Source organism: Rhinopithecus bieti, unplaced genomic scaffold (assembly GCF_001698545.2).
Source record: "Rhinopithecus bieti isolate Rb0 unplaced genomic scaffold, ASM169854v2 scaffold_14549, whole genome shotgun sequence".
In the NCBI taxonomy this organism is placed as follows: domain Eukaryota; kingdom Metazoa; phylum Chordata; class Mammalia; order Primates; family Cercopithecidae; genus Rhinopithecus; species Rhinopithecus bieti.
Window position 1 is genome coordinate 1,390,872 of NW_016808027.1, and position 17,785 is coordinate 1,408,656.

The following is a 17,785-nucleotide window of genomic DNA, read 5'->3' on the forward strand; positions in this document are numbered from 1 at the left end:
ATCTTTAATATATACTTTTTTTAAAGAGTTATCTGAAATCTAATTTTAGCACTTTGAATCTTTGCACAGATATGGTTATCATATTTCAAAAACTTCCTATTTCTTATGTTATGAACCACCTACCATCAAAAGTATATTTGAAAGGCTTCGTAATTTTGATTCTCCAAAAGAATATCCAAAATTTTGTGGAACATTCGCTATATTGCATGTACGGGACATTACCACTGGATATGACAGTAGCCAGCCTAATAAGAAATCAGTAAGTACCCTTTTTTTTCTCCCAAACAGTTTGGAAAATTTCATGGCTCATGTCACCAAAAAGTCCAGAGACAGGACAGATTTCACATGAGGTTCAATCCAGTTTCCTCATGTTTACCAGTTTATTATAAAGATGACAATTCTGGAACAGCCAGACGTAAGACATTTATAGGGCAATGTACTAGGAGTGGGGTTGGGGCCTGGAACCTCCCAGCGAGTCCACGTGTTCACCAAGTTGGAAGCTCCTGTAAATATTTACTTTAAAAAAAAAGTTTTTAACAGTTTATAATAATTCATACTGAAGTAGGAGATCAGCAGGACTTGTTTTCCAAACACCGGTCATGACCCCACTGATCAAAACAGGATCTGGTCAAAACAGGATGCAGTAAAGGAACCAGCCAAAATCAACTAAAACCAAGATGGCAACAAAAGCAACCTCTAATTCCCCATTGCTCATTATATGCTAATTATATTACATTAGCATGCTAAAAAACACTCCCACCAACACCATGTCAGCTTACAGATGCCATGGCAACACCCAGAAATTACCTTATGTGGTTTAAACGGGGAGGAACCCTTGGTTCCAAGAACTCCTCCCACTTTTTCTAGAAAACCTGTGAGTAACTTGCCCCTTATTTAGCATGTAATTAAGGAGAAGCTATAATATAGCTAGCCAGCAATCCATAGTGCTACTCTGCCTATGAAGCAGCCATTTTCCTATACTTTGCGGCTCTGATAAAATTGTTTTCTCCTTTTTTTTTTTTTTTTTTTTTTTTTGAGACAGTCTCTCGCTCTGTCTCCCAGGCTGGAGTGCAATGGCATGATCTCACCTTACTGTAACCTCTGCCTCCCAGGTTCAACAGATTCTCCTGCCTCAGCCTCCTGAGTAGCTGGGACTACAGGAGCATGTCACCATTCCTGACTAATTTTTGTATTTTTAGTAGAGACAGAGTTTCACCATGTTAGCCAGGCTGGTCTCGAACTCCTGACCTCAAGTGATCCACCTGCCTTGGCCTCCCAAAATGCTAGGATTACAGGCATGAGCCACCGTGCCCAGCAGTTGCTTTCCTTTTACTTTACTCTGTTGATTCATTCTTGAATTCTTTCCTGTGTGAAGCCAGGAAGCCTCCTGGGCTGAGCCCCAGTTTGGGGGTTCGCCTGCATCAATACTGTAATAAAATGGTGAAACTTCAGGCCTGTGAGTTTCTTGAGAATGGAACTCATTGTTTTGCTCCAGAGCATTTTTCAGTCTGCTAACTTGTCTCTCTGACTTTGATCCTATCCTTATCACTTCCCAAATAATCATGTATACTACCCTCACAGTAAGGTGTGTGGAATGGAGGTGGAGGCAGAGAGAGAGGAAGAAAGAGAGAAAATGGGCAATGATGCTAGATAATGTTGAAAATAACTGTAAAAGCCTATAATTTCAAAGCCATACATCTTTCTAATTTTAACTTCCCTTTCCAACCTTATGCCCTATACCTCCAGCCAAATAGAACAACTTACTTACTTACCTACATATATACTTTTTTAAAAAAATTTCTGCATTTTTGGTCCAGTTGTTTCCGTAGTGTATCCATTTTTCCAATTTCTACAGCCCCATACCTCAGCCATTGTAAGACTTAAGAAAAATATCACCTGTTCCACATGACCTCTAGGCCTCATAATTAGATACCTTCCTCTTGAGGTTTCATTACATAGTGTGCCTTCCTCCTATTACTTTCTGTTTTATGTCATCATTGTGTTGTACATGGCATGTTTCTTTCTGATGTACTTTTGTGCCTCTTCACATTCCTGCCTATGTAGTAGCTGCTCAACAAATACTTAAATGCCATAGATTGCTGATTATATTCATTTTGTTGTTGTTGTTATAATGATTATTAGCCCAAATTTCCATTTGTAATGTTCTGATGTGGTCTGAAGATTCTGGGGACATAATGTATTTTGGAAAATCTGTAGTTTATTGTGTAGAATAGTACCCATATTCCATGTTTGCATGTTTATCCAATCAACAGTATTAGTTCCTGGTGTTGATATCCTGTGTATGAGTATATGTGTGTCTATTTTTCTATCTTTGTGAATTGCTGGAAGAGAAGAATCATGTTTTGCTTCTTTTTATTTCTCTAACTTGCTGTGCTCAAGTAGCCTTTGGTATAATGCTTTTTTCCCTCTTAATTCTCATTGAAGTATATGATATTCATTATTCAGGGTGCTTTTTCATCTCTTCTCTTCTGGTTCTTACAACAAGTTTGTAAGGTAGGTAGCATAGATGTTGTTATCCCCAAGGTTGCATAGTAAGTGTCAAAGCCTTCCTGAATTCTCTCTTTTCCATGTTTCAGATAGATTGATATTCATCTGTATATTCATTTATCAGAATCCTTCTGTGCTACAGGCACAAGTACACTAGGGATATAGCAATGACAAAGACACTGCACTCAAGAAAAAGTCTAGTGAGGAAATTGACAAGTAAATAGCAATTTACAAAATGATAAGTGCTACCGGGGAGACATGCCTAGGATGTCATGGAAGAGACTTTGGGGGCTTATGCAAAACTTTCTAGAGAACTGTTCTAAACTGAGTTCTCAAGTATGATTAGGAGTTAGCCAGATGCAGGAGGAGCAGAGAGTGTTTCAGGCAAAGGAAACAGTAAGTACAAGGTCCAGAGATGAAAAAGCATATTCTTTTTCAGAGAACCACAGGTAGTTGTCTATAACTGGAGTATGAGGTGAGAAGAATGACCTGTATGGTGAGTGGGTTTTGAGGGGCAAACTTCCAGCCAGGAAGATCAGTTAGTACACTGTGTCAGCAGTCTAGAAGAAGTTTGATGGTTGCCTGAATTCAATATAGGAGCAGTGATGGAGAGAACTGGATAAAGTTGAGTTAAATAAAGTGTAGAAAGGACTTGCTACTTTATGGGCTGTGGATGAAAAAGAAGGAATGATCTCTGTGTTAAGTCACTGGCATATGGTAATGTACTGACCAAGAGAGGGGTCTCAAGGACAGGACTCATGGCTCAGGACAGCTGAGGAAAGGTACCACTGTCAACCCCTCTCACCTAGTACAACCCTCACAGTCCCGTCGAGATGCCTCAACAGACCGATGTGTGGACTAGCAAGAGTACCAGTGTTAATCCATGTATTTGGTGTCAGTAAAACATCACTTCTTTTTTTAATTTTTATAAAAAATAGAGTTTTTTCTGCACCCCAGTACATGCAGAATATATACATTCCTCTTTGGAGATGATTGATGAACTGCAAAAGTGCTTCGCAAATATAGAGGCAGTTTGGACTTTGGAACTTGGCTTCCGCTTCTTGTTCTACCACTTAGCTGATTGTCTTGAACAGGTTGTTTACTCTCTTTGAGCCTTGTATGTAAACTGGCGGTAATACTTACTTTGCAGGGTTATTGTTGAGGCCCAAAGATCGTGTATGTGAGGTATATAACCCAATGCCTTAACTATTCAGTAAATGGTATGTTTATGAATTATTATATATAGGTAATCTTCATTTGTATTTTACAATTCTTTTAAAATATGTCTTAAATTTTCAATTGTGGTTAAAAAAACACATAACATAAAAATTAACCATCTTAACCATTTTTAAGTGTATAGTTCGGTAGTGTCAAGTATATTCTTATTGTTGTGTGACAGAACTCTAGAACTTTCTCATCTGGCTAAACTGAAACCCCAGCAACTGCCATTCTAATTTCTATTTCTATAAATTTGACGGCTTTAGATACCTCATGTAAGTGGACTGTATTTTACAATTCTTGAAAATGAAAGGAAATGAAAAAGATCCCAAGTATAATTGAGCTGTTGTTGCCATTTTGCATAGGTGCTGCCTGTGAGTAAAAACAGCCAAATGATTACATTTACTTTTCAAAATGGCTGTGTTGCTACCCTTCGGACAAGTGGGACAGAACCAAAGATAAAGTATTATGCAGAGATGTGCGCATCACCTGACCAGAGGTGAGAATTGATTTTTTAGATATACCTACAAAAGCTTTATTGAAATATAATTCACATACCATACAGCTCACCCACTTAAAATGTACAATTCAGTGGCTTTTAGTATGTTCAAAGTTGTGCATCCATCACTATAATCAATTTTAGAACGTTTTCATCACCCCCAAAAGCCCAGACCCATGAGAAATCACTTCCCATTTCCCTCCTTTACAGCCCTCAGCAACCCCAATCTACTGTCTTTCTCTATAGATTTGCTTCTTCTGGGCATTTCATATAAATGGAATCATAACAATATGTGGGCCTTTGTGACTGCCGTCTTTTACTTTGTATAATGGTTTCTAGGTTCCACTATGATTCAGTTGTAGCATGAATTTATTCCTTTTTTTAAAATTTTTGTTTTTTATGGCCTAATATTCCATTGCATGGATATGCCATGCTTTTTAATCCATTGATCATTTGATAGACATTCAGATTATTTGCACTCTGGCTGTTTTGAATACTGTTATGAACATTTACATACAGGTTTTTATGTGAATGTATGTTTTCATTTCTCTTAGGTATATACCTAGGAGTGAACTGCTGGTTCATATGGTAACTCTGTGTTTAACCTTTTGAGGAACTGCCAGACCATTTTTTAAAGTAGCTACATCCTTTGGGAATTGAATTTTAAAATTATAGTGAATTTATATTCTTGGAATAATTCTCTGAGTTTTAACTATTACATGATTAACATAAGGAAATTATCATCAGATAATTTATGTTTATTGCCAAATATTCATTTTCTATGTCTAATATGACTTGACATAATCTGCTTAGTTCATTTCCTTTTAAGAGGATGAATTGTGACTAAGTTAATTTCATAAACATATTCAAAGGCTACTTAAATGTATTAAAAGTACTGTCTCCTATAATATTGTAATTGCCCAATATAGATTTGGGAAGGAGACTTTTTAGAATTGCTTTCAGAGTCCAACCAAGCTATACTATCGTGTATTTCCCCAAATATTTGCATTTGAGGATGGATTTGGGGATAAAGAGCTCCTGAAGTCATTCAAAGCAGAATCTAAAGTAAACCAAATTGGGTAATGCTACATCTGGTTGAAAATGAAGGAAGATTATTAAAGTAATAAGAACTGATTTGTTGTGTAGCTTTTAAAATGACTGTAAAGGCAAGCTAAAAGAGTCTTGCCTCGAAATGTTCTGGGCAACGGCAACAACTCAGTGATGACTTTCAAGGGCCTTCTTTTAAGTGCATATTTTTTTTTAAAACATCACATTCTTTTAGTCACACCTCCTTCTGCTACCTGAAAGATATGTTATATCATTCCATAACATTTGTACTGAATATTTTTCAAAGTATTTCAGGAAGCCATTTTCTTCTAACACCTGTTATTCGTGTTCAAAGCCATTTGAACCTCATTCTCCTGGCCTAGGAGAATTCTTTAGATATACCATCACTCCTCTGTTTATCATGTGCTAAGGAACTCCTATTAATGCAGTTCAGCTTCAGTTTGTGATAGCAGTGTTTTCTTTGTGTGTAATTTTTTTTTGGTCTTGTTTTGTTTTAACCAAGTGAATTTCTCTTTTGTTTACCAATTGTTTAATGTCTCCATTAGGACCTCTTAAAAAATAAAACTAATTTAAATAAATTTTAAGCCTATGAAAATAAATAATTCCAAAACTCTTCATCTTTTCCTCAGTGACACTGCTTTACTGGAGGAAGAACTGAAGAAACTCATTGATGCTCTAATTGAGAATTTTCTTCAGCCTAGTAAGAATGGACTGATCTGGCGTTCTGTTTAGGGGTACACCAATATGTCATAACACTGTGTGGGGATATGGAACAGAGCAACCGAGAACTCCATACATTGAACCTCGTGTTAGCATTCTCTCTCTAGCTCATCTAGCCGAGTATCTTTTCCTTTATTTTCTTTCTTTTGGTCAACTGGCTAGACTAAACAAAGTATAAGTTTGAAATGAAATGGTCTAGAAGGAATCCATTTAAATTTTTTCATAATTCAAACAAAAGTTATTACACCAAAAGTATTATAGTAACGTATTGTTCTTCCTTTAACAGAAACATCACAATTCAGAAGTGAGTTTTCTTATTATAGTGTGGTTAAGCCTAGTTCTGTATCTTGTAAATGTGGATAGCATGGTAAAAGAAAAAAAAAAGACAGGTAAACGTTATATAATTATAGGGTTAGTTAAGGAAATTAATCTATAAAATTGGCAAGAACATCGTACTCTCCTTGATTGTTATGAAAAAGTGTCATTGTGACATCACAGGTATTAATTTACAAATTAGAGTATTTGAAATAGGATATTTAGCATTTCTGTAGTTTAGAACAGATGTTACAATGTGTGGTTTTGGCATGTCTGTTTCAGGTGTCATTGGTGCAGTGTAAATTTTCTGTATGTATTTAAAATTCTGACATTTACTGAACATAAAACAATAGTGGCAACACTCCTATTGGCTTTGTTCTTGTCAAATTTCTCAGTGCCTTCTCAGGGTCTGGTATGAACGGAAAAAAACAGTGTTCCTGCATTTACCATAATTTAATCAGTCAATTTTCAGATAGCTAAGGAAAATCTTCCAAAATCTGTAGGTGCTTCCTCTATATCAAATGAGTTTGCTGATTTTAAAATCTTAGGAATGTACATAAAGATCTTAATAAAAGCAGGCTTAATGTAGTTAAGGATCTTCATATTAGAATTGTGTCATTTATCAAACCTTTTATTACAGAAAAAAATCTGAACTGAGAAAGGAGCTCCGAATTTATTTGACAGTCTGATTTTTGAATTACATGTTTGTAAGTAGGTTTATTCTTTTATTTTATGAAGTAATGTTAATTTTACTAAGAAATAAAACATCCAATTTTAAGTATTATGAAATACTAAAACTACATGTTTTAAAACAGAGGTCCAGTTTATTCTAACATCTTGCTGACTTCTGTAGAATTTCTGATTGCATGACTATTCTTTATCTTTTTTTAGTGTAGAAAATATTTTTTTTCAAAAAGTCACTTTTGGGCTGGGTGTGGTGGCTCACGCCTGTAATCCCAGTACTTTGGGAGGCTGAGGCAGGTGGATCACAAGGTCAGGAATTTGAGACCAGCCTGGCCAATATGGTGAAACCCCATCACTACTAAAAATACAAAACTTAGCCGGGTGTGGTGGTGGGTGCCTGTAGTCCCAGCTACTTGGGAGGCTGAGGCAGGAGAATTGATTGAACCTGGGAGGCTGAGATTGCAGTGAGCCAAAATCATGCCACTGCACTCCAGCCTGGGCAACGGAGGGAGACTCCATCTTAAAAAAAAAAAAAAAAAAAAAAAAAAAAAAAAAAAAAATCGCTTTTGGCTGATCATGCAGTCTTCTGAAAAGGTTTAATAGAGAAATGCTGTTTAAGCTGGGCATGGTGGCTCGCACCTGTAATACCAGCGCTTTGGGAGGCTGAGGCAGGAGGATTGCTTGAGGCCAGGAGTTTAAGTTACAGAAAGCTATGATGGCACTGCTGCACTGAAGCCTGGGTGACACAGACCTTATCTCAAATAATTAATTAAAAGAGAGAGAGAAAAGAAATGCTGTTTAATCTTCTTAAAATGTATCTTGTCCTACATACTTCTCAGAATACACATGGAGTATACTTAGGAGATAACAATAACAAGACCTAAACAAATTGCTTATAGGAGATAGCACTGGAATTAGAGAACTTATTTCATATAAAATAATAATACAAAGTTTGAACTGATTAGAACGTTCATTAAATCATGGTTTAGTTTGTTGCAGCTATCAACTAACATTTGGTTGAGCATGTATAATCCAAACCTAATTGTCCAATTATTGTATTGCCACTATTGTTAATTTGTTCCTTCCTTACTTTCTTATCATTGGATCTTGTATGACTGTATGACTGTAGATAATAGACAGCTAATTAAATGTAGAGCACCATTTTTCTCAATGAGTTTGTTCTCAAAGGCTTTGCACTGGAGAAGAAATGTGTAGAATTTTTGTTTTATTTTTAAAATGTGTAAAACATCTTTTGTTTGATATGCATTTAAGAATGTAGATTGCAATTTAGGGAATGGCATATATTCTGCAAAGTGGTATAATGTTGTATATATGAAAAACATGTATATTTGGTTTAGTTCTGTGTTTCAGTGACTGATAAACAAAAACAAAGCTAAAATGAATCAATGGCTCATTCATAGTTACTAAAGCCATGTCATGACTGTCACTCTATTATGAAGAAAACAGTTTTATTTGAGTGCTTTAATATAATGCAGCATTTAAGTCATCTTAAGGTGAAAAGTTATTGAAGTGTTCTTATCTCAAGTTAACAAAATTTTACAAATGTTCTTCAAGTGTATCGATTGAGGGAATTATTTTATTCTAGCCTGTCATGAGTCTGTCTGAGCATGACACTTATAAACTTGACGTTGTAGGTGCACATTTGCCTAACAGGATAAATTCAGTGATAGCCCAAGCTTTCCAAGAGAGACAGAAGTGCTGGCTAGGAGGGCTCAGCCTCAGGCACTACATTGTTCGTCTTTTTCTTTTTGAACAATATTGTGAAAATGATTGCATTCTCGTTGAGCATGAAAGTCAAAACTGGAATTTTCTAGAACTTTGTAGAAAAGGAGAGAATTAGTAGGTCAAGATCAAAGCATACATTGAAAATAAACAGTAGAAATAAGCAAACAATATAAAGAGACACAGGAAATGCTTCTTATGAAGGGCAAATGTAACACCATAACAGTAGGGCGTAAACTGTGTCCCACCTGTTTACTTGTGTTTATTTGTTGTTATGATGAATATGCACCTACCATTTTCCTTTATTGTGATCACTAAAATGAGGCCAAGGTTTAGGAGGTGAGAAAAAGTATCCATTTTACGGATTCAGTTCCTGCTAGGATGTTGTATCAGAATCATGTGAGAACTCAGGAAGAGATAGAGCAGAAATAAAAAGAAAGAAGATGTAGATTAGAAAATAAGACTTCTGAGAAAAAGTTCAAGGAATAAAGATTGACTCTGGAGAGGAGAAAGCTGTTGAGATAGTTTGCTAAGTTTGCTAATAAATTTTTATTGAGTCTTTTATTGAAGGGTTCAAAGAAAGAAATACTATGCCATAATGTTCTCCATCTCTAGTGAAGACAGAACCAGAGGGAATGAGGATCTTATTTTTAAAGACAGCATGGAAAGTTTAAGATGTAGGACCTTCTTGAGGAGGAATCTTCATAATATCTTCTATTCAAAATCTTTTTTTTTTATTTTAAGGGAATACAAATTTTAAAATTAAGAGATATACAGATGAGTTTTAAGGGTCCTTCTTTCCAGCACATTTTTTAAAAAACCCAGGTTGGAACAAAATGTCATAAAGGGCACTAAAATAACATTTGGGTTTCACTCCATATCTAGAAGAATATAGCTCACGAAACAATTTTTGTGTGTTTTGAGTAACTGATGCATAAGTGCAATGAACAATTTACCTGCTTCACTGTTATTTTTAACTTTACCTGGCAAATTAAGTAAGACTTGAACAAAATGTTGTTCATCTTGAAGAATGTATAGTGGCTTAGGTTATTTGAGTTTTTTGTTTTGAATATATATGTTGTTATTTGGATGTAGAAACTTTGGAAGATGGAGAGATTCTGAGAGAGTGGATACTTTGGAATGTCTTTCTGTGGGAAATAGACCTCCCATTTCTTAAGCAAGTTGCTTCTGGAATTGATGCAACAGGGTTATTAGCTGGAGTTTAATGGATAAATTGTTCTATGAACTGCTGCTATCAGTATTTTTTTTTTCACATTTTCCATTGATATTTGTGATGCTTGAAAAATCCAAACTCTACTTGGATACATTTAGTTTTATACCTTTTTCTCTCTACCTCCCTCTTTTCCTAGGCACCCTTGCACATTTTGTTACTGTAAAGGACTGTTGCCCTGTTACCTCACTGATAAGAAATCTCAACTGTATTCATTCAGAATGCTTTAAACTTAGTCATAAACTACATTTGTCTATGGACTTTTGGTTATTTTGTTAATTTTGTCATTATATTTAATACTTATTGTGGGAAGTAATTTTCAATCTATTTCATAACCTGTTTTGGTCTGTCTTGATACTGCTGTTAATTTATTACGGCCTTTTACAATTCACTTGTCTGAGATTGCTTTAGAAACTGAGGAGGAAAGAGTTGTACTAACCAAAATGAATGGGCAATTGACCTAACATTCTATTTCAGGTTTCCTTGTACTTCGAGAGCCAAAGCACAAGATCTGAGGAAATCTTATTCACATTTGTCCCTCAGAGCATCTTACCCTAAGCCACAGAAGTATAAATAGTAAGATGCGAATTGCTCATTGTCTGACTCCTTGCACAGCATGACTTTAATTCTAGTTGGAAACAAAGTTAGTGTTGACTATTGGTTACCTTCAAGTATTCACCATACTATACATTCATTAGGCCATCTTTCCTCTGTTTACTCAAGACTATGTACTTACAAAAGAGAACCTATAAGAATGTGTAGAGTGACCAAATAGGGACAAAGTGACATACCTAGAGTTTGCTGCTCAAATTTTTCCACCAATGTAACCCTAAAGCAGAGGGGCATGATGGAGGGGGAAGGGGTTCTGAGAGCAAAATCAGAAGCAGCCTACCACTGATATGAAGTGTGTTCTGTCTTTAAAATGTAAGTGAATTTTGCATTCTCTATAATAAAACTTTTAATATAAAAATGATATATTTAATCTTTACTGAAACTTATGCTGCCACAAAGGAGCACCATGTTCATCACGTGGCTGGTCAGTTTTCTCCCCCAATGCCCTCACCCCCAATGGCTGCATATCCTTGAGGTACACACACTGGCTGTAGTGCAAGATATCTAAACATAGGCTGGGCTCGATGGCTCACGCCTGTAATCCCAGCACTTTGGGAGGCCGAGGCAGGCGGATCATCTGAGATTGGGAGTTTCATTCCAGCCTGACCAACATGGAGAAACCCCATCTCCAATAAAAATACAAAATTAGCTGGGTGTAGTGACACATGCCTGTAATCCCAGCCACTCAGGAGGCTGAGGCAGGAGAATCGCTTGAACCCAGGAGGTGGAGGTTGTGGTGAGCAGAGATGGTGCCATTGCTCTCCAGCCTGGGCAACAAGAGTGAAACTCAATCTCAAAAAAAAAAAAAGATATATAAACATAGAACATATCTAGACTATTTCCTGCCCTTAGAATCTGACCTTCAGAAGGATTAACACCAAACTAAACTGACCTGAAACAGTTTTGTTACTATTGGCATTCCTTGACTAAGAAGGACCACCTGATGCTCAGCCCCAAGAGTAGAAATAGTGGTTTATTATTTTTCATATCCACACCACCTAGTTCAGTACCTGTTATAGAGTGTTTAATTGCTGATAATTAGGAATTAAGGGATTTTTTAAAAGTAGCAAATAGTTTAAAGAACAATCAAAAAATGAATTTTCTAGTTCAGTTTTTTGAATGAAGTTCCATTACTGAACTTTATAATATAATGTTTATTAAGCAGACATCCCCTTAAATACTCAGTTTCTTTGGAGAGAGCAAAGCATATCTCTCTGTGGAAATTATATATAATGCCTGGTATTTTACACTCAAAGCAAGGTGTTAGCCAGGAAGGTAAAGAAATGGTGTCTATGTAGACTTAATATCACTAGTCTAAGTGTCATTTTGAGCCTAGTAGCACTACCTTCCAAGTGAGTCACAACTAATTTGATCCTATTTGGTATGTTTTTGTCCATTGTTATGATTCATCGTGTATCTTACAAGAACCACTGAAGCAAGAGTCTGCTTCTATGTATGGTGAGGCCTTGTTGTTCTAGGCTAGAATAAACTCTTTGTATGCCTCATTGAATATGCCAGATAAAATATATGCAGTTAAGAATGAATTATTTTTCTGACTAAAGTATGTAGCAGTAGTTCAAAAATGTGCCCTTGTTTTAACAGTTTCTGTCAACATCTTATTTTCCCTACAAAACACCAGGGTGTGTTGTAAGTACTGCCTGTGAGAATTTGCACTTTATGTATTTGTGTGTGGATTTCTTGTGGTTTTAGCCAAATGAAGTGTTATCAGTAATAAACAGGTCTCTTCATAGGCATGACTTTCTGTGTAATTTTTATTTGAGATACTGTGTAGTTCATAAAGCTTGCTATCTAAACAGGAAATATTCTTGAAATACACACATCACATACCCTAGAATCTACTTTGCATCTAAATGAATATTCTGGCTTAGTACTCAGGAAATATTTCTTGATTGGTTTATCAGAAGTCCCAGATGTGAAAACTTAACATTAAAGTTCTTGTTTTTCTTTCCTTTTTCTCTCCTTCAGCTGATCTAATTGGTTTGCCCATGTTAGCGCCAGCTACTATAATAAGAGAAAAGTTTAAAGTTTGGAAATCTCTCACAGTAATAACTGTAGATCTATGCTTCAATAATGGTGGAGGACTGAGTTTCCAAAGGTTCTTATGAATCTGTGGGCCTGGTCTTTGTTGCCTGCCTTTCCCAGATCTGGCTCAAAGGGAAGATGACTGAAAGGAATGTTCTACAAGGTCCTTTTATCAGCTTCTAAATGGAATATTCTGAGAACCATGCTGACCCCGTCCTTAACCACTTTCCCTAGTTTATTCTTTATAGCGTATAAACAAGTGAACAAATCAATTTAAGTAGTCGTATTATCTGTCTTCATGAGCATAGCTTTTTCACTACTTTACCACTGCCTGAAACAGTGTATGGCCATCAGTAGATACCCAATAAATGTTTGTCAAATGAATGAACCTATCTCATGTTTCTTCTTGCAGAAGAAAAACACTAAATCCTTGATTCTACATATGTGCAGAGTTGCATAAGAAATATATGCAGTGGCGATACCACCTGGTTTAGAGACGTGTTGCTGCTGTCGGGTCATCTCTACTCACAACATACCCGCTGAAATCTCAAGCTCCACATTTTCTTGCTGCTTTTCCTGAGAGGCCATATAACTCCCTGGTTTGAAACTTCCAAATCATCTTCGATTTCTCCTGCCACTGGGTATGTGCTATTTGATGAGTTCTTTAAATTTAACAGTCTCTGAAGTAAAGGGCAAGGCCATTGACTTGAGACCCACATAAAGAGACCAAGCAGCTAACACAACCTAAAATAATAGGGTTTTGTTTTTGTTCTCACCAAAGGAGAAGAGTTGGTATGTATATAAATGGAAATGTTTTGGAGGGGGGATTATAATAAAAATTTGGTATTTGCTATCCTTCCTCTCTATCTTCCCTAAACCAACACTTCCCTTCATTTCTGTTAGTGCTGTGACCATTCTCCTGTTTATTTTTATTTCCCTCTCTTTAATTCCATTTCTGATCATTAAGTGGTCCAACCTTGCACATAATTTGCTTTAGATTGTCTTTGACCTTTATCCCTCTGCTTCATTCATTCATTTAATACATATTTATTAGCCTGGAAACAAGAAACAAGGGCACTCCAGAAGGCTAAAAAGTAGGAAAAAAGATACAACCATGTTACTGTCTAAACAGCCTGTCAAGGATACCATGCCACGGCCTTCACACCACCAGATGAATCACCTTTATCTATTTCTTATGACTTTGGATTCAAAGTAACTTGAGAGAAGGCCCAATTGACTGGATTTTTGTCATTGCCTGCCTCCTAGCTGCAACTGGAGGCTGTAAAAGAAGGATCTGACTCCCTCAGCTTCCTCCTGAGTGCTAGTAAGAGGCAGGACACTAGTTACCTTTCCACTGAGACATAGTTGGGGAGTTAATTTGCCAAATTGGAAATAATAGTGCAAACAAAAAGTGACAAACATCCACTACAGTGCCAGTGCTGAGTGTTGGAGAATAAACACTAAGCAAAGGGAGAGGGGAGGATATTTTAAACACTGAACATGGCATACGTGTGCAGAGCACAAGTGGTTTGGTGTTGTTCTTGGAGTTTGAGAGTAGGTGTGAGTAGGGATGTGAGTGGAGAGGTGGAGTGCTCCGTGTGCTGCCCCGTGGGGCTTGGACTTCAGTCAGCAGCTGACAGGAGTCATTGAGGGATGATGGTGGGGCGACAGAATTTCCACTGGAAAGGAGTTTAAAGGGTGTCTTACCTAACTGTCACCATTTTCTATGATGTGACCTCCAATGGGGATACATGTTTGAACCTCTCCAGGGACAATGGGCCAAAACAAGTTCACTCTCTTTTAAATACAGGCCAGTAGAGAGCTCTTTCTTGTGTTCAGCTGACCTCTGCCTTCTGTAGCTTCTATATTTTGCACTTAGAAACTCTGTGTTATAAAAACAGTCCATTTCCTTTTCACTCAGTCCCCTACCTCCCAGTCTAAATATGCATAATTCAGCTGCTGTTCATAATATAACCAGTTTTGGGTCCCCCTCCCCTTCCTGATCACCTATGGGCAGTTTGTTTTCAAAAACCCAAGTCCAGAAATTAATACCCATGGAATGCTGGTATCAGTCCAGAGGAGAGAAAGGTATGATTTCTACCTGACATGAGAGGCAGCACAACAGATGGGATGGAGGGGCCTCAGCCAGCAACACTGCTGGACTTCTCTTCACTTTGCCAGAGACTGGTCTTCCTTTTACTCTCGACTCTAGCACCACCTGTTCCAAAAAGCCTTTCCTGCCTGTGGCCCTAACCAAGCTGGCAGGGCCCCGCCTTTCCCTCTCCATTTGCACCTCTGTTGCAGCACTTCCCACACCAGACTGAAGTGATTGGACTCCCTCCGTGGATTGTGGGCCCCTTGAGGGCTGGAATCAGCTGACTCGGTGCAGTACCCCCAGCACCCAGCACCTAGCACCAAGCCAAGCAATATCGTGAGTCCTCGACAAAAAAAAAAAAAAAAAAAAGAGGGAAAAAAAAGAAAGTGGAATTTGAACTGGGTTTTTAAAGGCATGTAGGCTGTGATAAGCAAAGGTATGGGGAGGGGCCCATGGCATATATGTAAATTCAACTCCAGGCAGAGGGGCTATCTGAGTGAAACCTGGGAAGCAGTCATGCTTGTGACTTGTTGAATGGCTTCCAGCCAGGCTTCGGCTAACCTGAGCTAAATAAGGAAAGCCAAAGTGGGCAGATGGCCCACTTACATGGCTGTTGGCAAGAGGCCTCGGTTCCTTACCACATGGGCCTCTCTGTAGGATTGCTTGAGTGTCTCTGTGACAGGGGAGCTGGCATCCTCCAGAGTGAGTTTCTCCGAAGAGAAAGGTACAGGCCACAGTATCTTTTATGACCTAGCCTTGGAAGTCACAAACTGTCATTTCTGTATAATTTTATGGTAACATATATCAATCCTGCAATCCTGCTACAGTGTGAAAGGGACAAAGGTGTGAGTACCCAGAGGCAGGGATCACTGGTGGCTATCTTGGGGACTGGCTGCAACAAAGGGAAAGATTAAATGATCAATTTTAAACAAGTCATGTTTGAGACACGTGAGAGACATCCAAGTGTAAGTATCAAGTAGGCAACTGGAAATATGAGTCTGGAGCTCAGAAGAGAGGTCTGAGCTAGAGATACAAATTTGGAAGTTATCAACATACCAAAGTATTTAAAGCTGTGGAAATGGCTGGGTGCAGTGGCTCACACCTGTAATCCCACCACTTTGGGAGGCTGAGGTGGGTGGATCACGAGGTCAGGAGATTGAGACCATCCTGGCTAACATGGTAAAACCTTGTCTCTACTAAAAAATACAAAAAATTAGCCCGGCGTGGTGGCGGGCACCTGTAGTCCCAGCTACTCGAGAGGCTGAGGCAGGAGAATGGCGTGAACCCAGGAGGTGGAGCTTGCAGTGAGCCGAGATCGCACCACTGCACTCCTGACTGGGTAAAAGAGCAAGACTGTCTCAAAAACAAAAAAAGAAAAGCTGTGGAAATGAGTATGATCAACTAATGAGGGTGCGGACAGGAGATGGAGCCTTAGCATTTTGGAACTCCAACATGTATTCTTTTTACTTTAAAATTATAATTTAATCTAGTTTTTTTAATTATAAAAACTTCAAATAAAGAAAATTAGAGGGAAGGATACAACAAACACCTATGTACCCACCACCTAGAACCACAAAGGTCAGCACTTTCTCATTTGTCCCACATATTTCCCTTTCCTTTTTAGTACTTCTCTATCCAATTTTGTGCTTTGACTCTTATATTGGTTCAGTCTGTTTTAATTGGTTAGCTTTTGCCAAATAACAAACTATCCCCAAAGACTTAGTGGTTTAAAATAGCAAGTATTTATATAGCTCACAATTCTGCATCAACAATTTGTGCTAAGCCCAGGTGAGTTGTTCACCTGGTCTTGGCTGAGTTTATTCGGGGGTCTGAAGTCAGATGCTAAATTGGCTGGTTGCTGGGTAATGTGGAATAACTTCCGCTGGGGTGGCTCATCTCTATTCTACGTGATCTCTTGTCCTCCAGCAGGCTAGCTCAGGTCATTTCATATGAGTAGTGGGACAGGACTTCAAAAGAAAGAGCTGAGATGTGTGATGCATGTTGGGACTTAGACAGATAATTTGTACCTTCTCTCTGCTGCATTCCATTGGCCAAAAATGTCATGAGGTCAGTTCAGGTGTAAAGGGAGAAGAAATAGTCTCCCTCCACCTCTTGATGGGGGATGCTGCAAAGTCACAACTCAAAGAGTATGAATTCAGGGAGGATGGAAAGATTGTGGCCAATTTTGTAATCTACCACAGTTTACTCTCTGATCGTAATTATTCACATTCCTCCCACAGGAAAAATATGCTTACCACCATTCCAAGACCCCTAAACACCTCTTGCAATTATGTCATCAGGCTTGGAGACTAGGATCTTGTGGTCCACATCAGGTTTGTATGCGACATTATGGATGTTGTTCTTCCTGATCCTGACACCGATGAATTAAAGATAAGTTATTTGCCTCCCACATACCTACTGTACATTGAGACAGAGGCAGGATATCCTCAATAGAAACTTCCATTTAAAAAAGGGAAGAACGCTGGGCATGGTGGCTCACGCCTGTAATCCCAGCACTTTGGGAGGCTGAAGCAGGCAGATCACTTGAGGCCAGGAGTTCAAGACCAACCTACTAAAAATACAAAAATTAGCCAGGCATGGGGCAACACACCTGTAGTCCCAGCTACTCGGGTGGCTGAGGCAGGAGAACCACTTGAGCCTGGGAGGGGGAGGTTGCAGTGGGCTGAGGTCGCACCACTGCACTCCAGCCTGGGCAACAGAGCAACACTCTGTCTCAAAAAAGAAAAACAAAGCAAAATTAAAAAGGGAAGAATGAGAGACACATAGTCACCCTTAAACATAGCAATTCTGAACTCTAACTTGGCAAAGGTTTACAAGTCTCTCCCAGGAGAGGGTGTATTTCTTGCTCAGGTCTAGAGTCTACTCCCTGGGAGGGGGGTTCCTGCCCCACTGATCTCTGTGGCTCTTGACTGTACCCTCTGGAACATATTCCTTGTCTGTCACCTTCCTTGGCTACTTTTGAAGATATGGCCCATGTTGGTAGCTGAATAATTGGTAGTTTGAATAATTTCAGTCCCCTTTAATCCAG

At 38.2% G+C, this 17,785-nt stretch overlaps 1 protein-coding gene across 1 annotated transcript in view; it reads left to right on the forward strand.

Moving 5' to 3' along the window:
* The window catches only part of PGM2L1 (phosphoglucomutase 2 like 1), a 65,072-nt gene extending 52,722 nt beyond the window's left edge, over nucleotides 1-12,350 (forward strand). The window contains exons 12-14 of the mRNA XM_017885242.1: nucleotides 70-259; nucleotides 4,092-4,225; nucleotides 5,923-12,350. Of these exons, the coding sequence (XP_017740731.1) occupies nucleotides 70-259; nucleotides 4,092-4,225; nucleotides 5,923-6,025 (427 nt within the window). The 3' untranslated portion in view covers nucleotides 6,026-12,350. The remainder of the gene's footprint in view (nucleotides 1-69; nucleotides 260-4,091; nucleotides 4,226-5,922) is intronic.
* Nucleotides 12,351-17,785: the final 5,435 nt, after the last annotated feature.